Genomic DNA, 3,749 nt, shown 5'->3' on the forward strand with positions numbered 1-3,749 from the left:
AGGTCATCTGAGGTTGTAGATGTATGTGATTATGTGCTTGTGGGAAACTGTTCCCAAGGACCCACGGGTATTCAGTGGCGATAATTTGTCTTTGGGGGTTTACATAACCAGATTAAGCTTGTCATTTTCAGTGTGGAGGATCACTGAGTACTGATAAGCTCTTTGGCTTTGTGATCTAAAATCTGAATCGCTTGAAGCGGCTTTCCAAAGACAAAGATTGCTGAACGAGCTCTTAATCTGGAAGAGATTTTCACGACACCTGGGAGTGAGCCAAGATTAGCTTTCTAGACTTTTATTCTACTTATTGAAAATTAAAATAAAGTTAAGGACGGGTAGCTCACTGCCTGGTAAAGGTGTAAGGAGAATTTTGGATTGAAGTTTGACAAAATTGAGAAGTAAATATTAGGCCAAATATAAATTTTCGGACAACAAACTAAGAAATTCTTCTTCCAAAACCACTGAGATTTGTGAAATAATTTTGACTTGAACATTGTTGCAATTGTTTTTTTGTAAGTCAACAGTTTAAGACTGAGAATTTATTATATATAATATTATATGATAATTTATTTATGCAGAATTGTTGGATCAATAAAAAAGAAAAAGAAACCTGTGCTGCCACCTAGTGGCAGACATTATTATTCTCAGCTGACATCCAACAGAAATTCGTCCTCTGGAAGCTCACAAATGGCAGCTGCTACATAAAGAGGAGTAAAACACAGCCGCATTGAAATGTGAAGACACACGTTTGCCATGTTTTCTGGGCCGTTTTGTCACCATCACCGCTGGCGGTCCACAGGCACTTAAACGCATCGTGGGTGAAGCCGTTTGAAAAACAAATGTGCAGACAAAGTCAGCTTCTAGAGAAAACATCCAGCAGGTTCCCCCTCGGATTGTAAGGGACTTAAGGAAAATAATAATGAAAAATATTTTTTACACTCGGAGGGTTTATTTCAGATTTTACGCAAACAACTCGGCTGCGCTGAAAGACATACATGTTGAGGAAATCAATCTCGCCGATTGGCTGTTCCTGCTCCGAACATACATGTGATTACATCACAAGATCACTTGAGAGTTAAGATCAATCATCTTGAAGGTGCTGCTTCTCCAGCCGTACATCCACAACACGGGTTATGCTGAAGCCCATCTCAAGATTCAGGATACTTTATTATCATTATGTAAACATAATAAAATCGTGTGAATCGTGAGCTGGCGACGGGCGACAGGCGGGGTACACTCTGCACGAGTCACCAGCTCATCGCACGCAAACAAACATTCACACCGAGCGTGTCCAATCCACCGAAGTCGCGCGTTTTTGAGGAAGCCGGAGAGATCCCACGCAGACGTGAGGGAAAACATGCAAACGCCGCACAGTAAGGCCCCAGTTGGAGTCGAACCCGGGACCTTCTTGTTCAGTTGAAGTCCTCAGAGGTCAGTATTTGTGGGCGTGAGTCCCAAGGTGGTATTTCAGGTGGGTGCTCTGCAGAAACCCCCTGCCGCAGACACCGCACTGGTGCGGCCTCTCTCCCGTGTGGCTTCTCACGTGCTTCTTTAAGTGTCCACTGTGGGTGAAGCCTTTGCAACAATAAGAGCAGCAGAAAGGCTTCTCGCCCGTGTGGATCCTCATGTGTATCTTTAAGTCTCCTTTGCGGCTGCACTCTTTTCCACAGACGTGACAGCAGTGCAGTTTCACTCCGGCGTGGCTGGCCATGTGTTCCGTCATGGAGGTCTTACTCTTGTAGCGTTTGCCACAGACGCGGCAGCAATTTGAGCCCTTGTGCGACTGAAGATGGACCCCGAGACTTTCCGTGGACTCCAAGCGCTTTCCACACACGCCGCAGAGGAGATCCACGTCCTCCGAATGCATGCGGAACGCATGATTTATCAAGTGTTGATTGGAGGAAAAATATTTGTCGCACAAATGGCAGCGATGCTCCGCAAGTGAATTCGACTGGAACGACTCGATGGATTCTCTGGGTGCGACGGAGCTCCGATCGTCCTCGGTCTGCGTCTGATCTGCAGAACGAGCACCGTATCTTTCGTTTTCTGTTCCATCTTGGATGCCTCCATTTTGGATCGGAATTTGAGAGGCTGAAGCCAGAGGCAGAATGAAGTGTGCCGTTTTAGACCCCAGATGATTTTTGAAATGCTGCTCACGTTCACCGTTTTGTGTCCGAGGCTGCGATTGCGGTTTTACGTCTTCCTGCTCATTTTGATCCCAGCAGACGGATGAATGAGGCAGACATGATTCACCAAACTCCTGAACTTGCGGCTCTTCATCTCCGTTTTGCTGACTGGCCCAGAGTTCTTGATCTTCTTCTTTAATGTGTCGTGGATGTGGGTCCACCTGACAGCCGATAATAATACTGGACTCCTGCTCAGCCGAGCAGATCAACAACCGAGAAACGTCTGCAAACAAAAAAAAAGAAAGAAAGAATTTACACCACACTGATTAAAATGTGTAGGGCCTGTGTTTGTGCAATTATCTGTGCATGAGTGAACGTTCAAAAAGAATTAAACCCATTGTCTGGAATGGATCAATAAAGGATTGTTCTTTCTCATTGTGATTTGTTTTCAGCAAACAGCTAATAAACAATATTTCGTAAATAAACCCAGTATGTAATATGTTTAATTAATTTGAATACTTAACAGACCTGTTTTGTCGTTCGACCCAAGAAGACCTCGGAGCCGTTCAATCTCCTGTTTGGAGCTGGAAGCGTCTTCCTCATATTTTTCTATTGTCCTTTCAAAAACCAGAAATATCTCCTCAGCGGCAGCTTTCAGTCGCTCGTTCACGGCAGCCCTGAGGAGAAGCCGAGCAGACATTTTGAGACGACTCCTCTGAAGGCGAAGGCCCCAAAAACAGAGGTTTTATGAGTCGCTTCTGTTTGGCGCTAGCTTAAATGCTACGGAAGTAACGCCACGTACGTCGATGATACGCCAGAGCTCTCGTCGTGGTCTCTGAACTAATAAATGATGAGTTAAATCTCCTTTCTATCTTGACATCGGAAAATGTGAATGTTTTGTATAATGTGTGAGTGTGAGATCTATTCGGCGAGTTTGTACTGGTGAGTTTTGTTAATAAAGTATTTAAAAAAAAGAAAATATTTTTTTTTTAGCGCAAGGGAACTAATGTGAAGGTCCGGGTCGGCAACTCGGACTCATTTGGGGGTTGCACACACAAAAAAAGGTCTGTTTACTTCCTCGTATCAAAACGTTGCCCTGGAGCGAATTTACTAATACTACTACGCCGATGCCAGGGCCCGCCCTATTTTGCCTCTGATTGGCTAAGCGCGACAACGACGTCCCTCCTTACTGAAAGAATTCGGACTCACTGCTCAGCTGTTGTGATGTCCAGCCAATCAGAGGCAGAGGAAGGCGGGGCCCATGGTGTCGCCATAGTAGGATTATTATACTCGCTTCCGCGGAGGGAAGTCGCTGCCCCTTAGCTGTCTTTGGTGAAGCGGAAGAGCGCGTAACCGTCGTTAGACAGACAGAGACCCGCCAGAGATGTCGGAAAGCGGGGCTCAGGAGCCAGCGAACGGAAGCGGCAGCCCCGCGAAGCGGGCGCCCATGTCACCCGTGGGGAACAAAGTGACGGTGGTGCTCGGCTCTCAGTGGGGCGACGAGGGAAAGGGGAAAGTTGTGGACCTTCTGGCGCAAGACGCGGATATGGTGTGCAGATGTCAGGTTGGTCGGCGTCGTTCTGCGCTCACTGGTTGAAATAACCCCGCAGGTGTCTCACGGGTCGA

The 3,749-nt window shown here is 46.5% G+C and overlaps 1 protein-coding gene across 1 annotated transcript; it reads right to left on the minus strand.

The window, feature by feature from the left end:
* Positions 1 to 1,429: 1,429 nt before the first annotated feature.
* Positions 1,430 to 1,864, minus strand: LOC137917494 (zinc finger protein 239-like). The gene has a single exon (XM_068760232.1). The coding sequence runs from the start codon at positions 1,862 to 1,864 to the stop codon at positions 1,430 to 1,432; it is 435 nt and encodes a 144-aa protein (XP_068616333.1).
* Between the last annotated feature and the right edge of the window lie 1,885 nt (positions 1,865 to 3,749).

The sequence above is a fragment of the Brachionichthys hirsutus genome, unplaced genomic scaffold (assembly GCF_040956055.1).
Source record: "Brachionichthys hirsutus isolate HB-005 unplaced genomic scaffold, CSIRO-AGI_Bhir_v1 contig_804, whole genome shotgun sequence".
Classification (NCBI taxonomy): domain Eukaryota; kingdom Metazoa; phylum Chordata; class Actinopteri; order Lophiiformes; family Brachionichthyidae; genus Brachionichthys; species Brachionichthys hirsutus.

Bases quoted from the DNA above. Each gene is read 5' to 3' on its own strand.
- LOC137917494 (XM_068760232.1), bottom strand. From the start codon at position 1,864: ATGCATTCGGAGGACGTGGATCTCCTCTGCGGCGTGTGTGGAAAGCGC.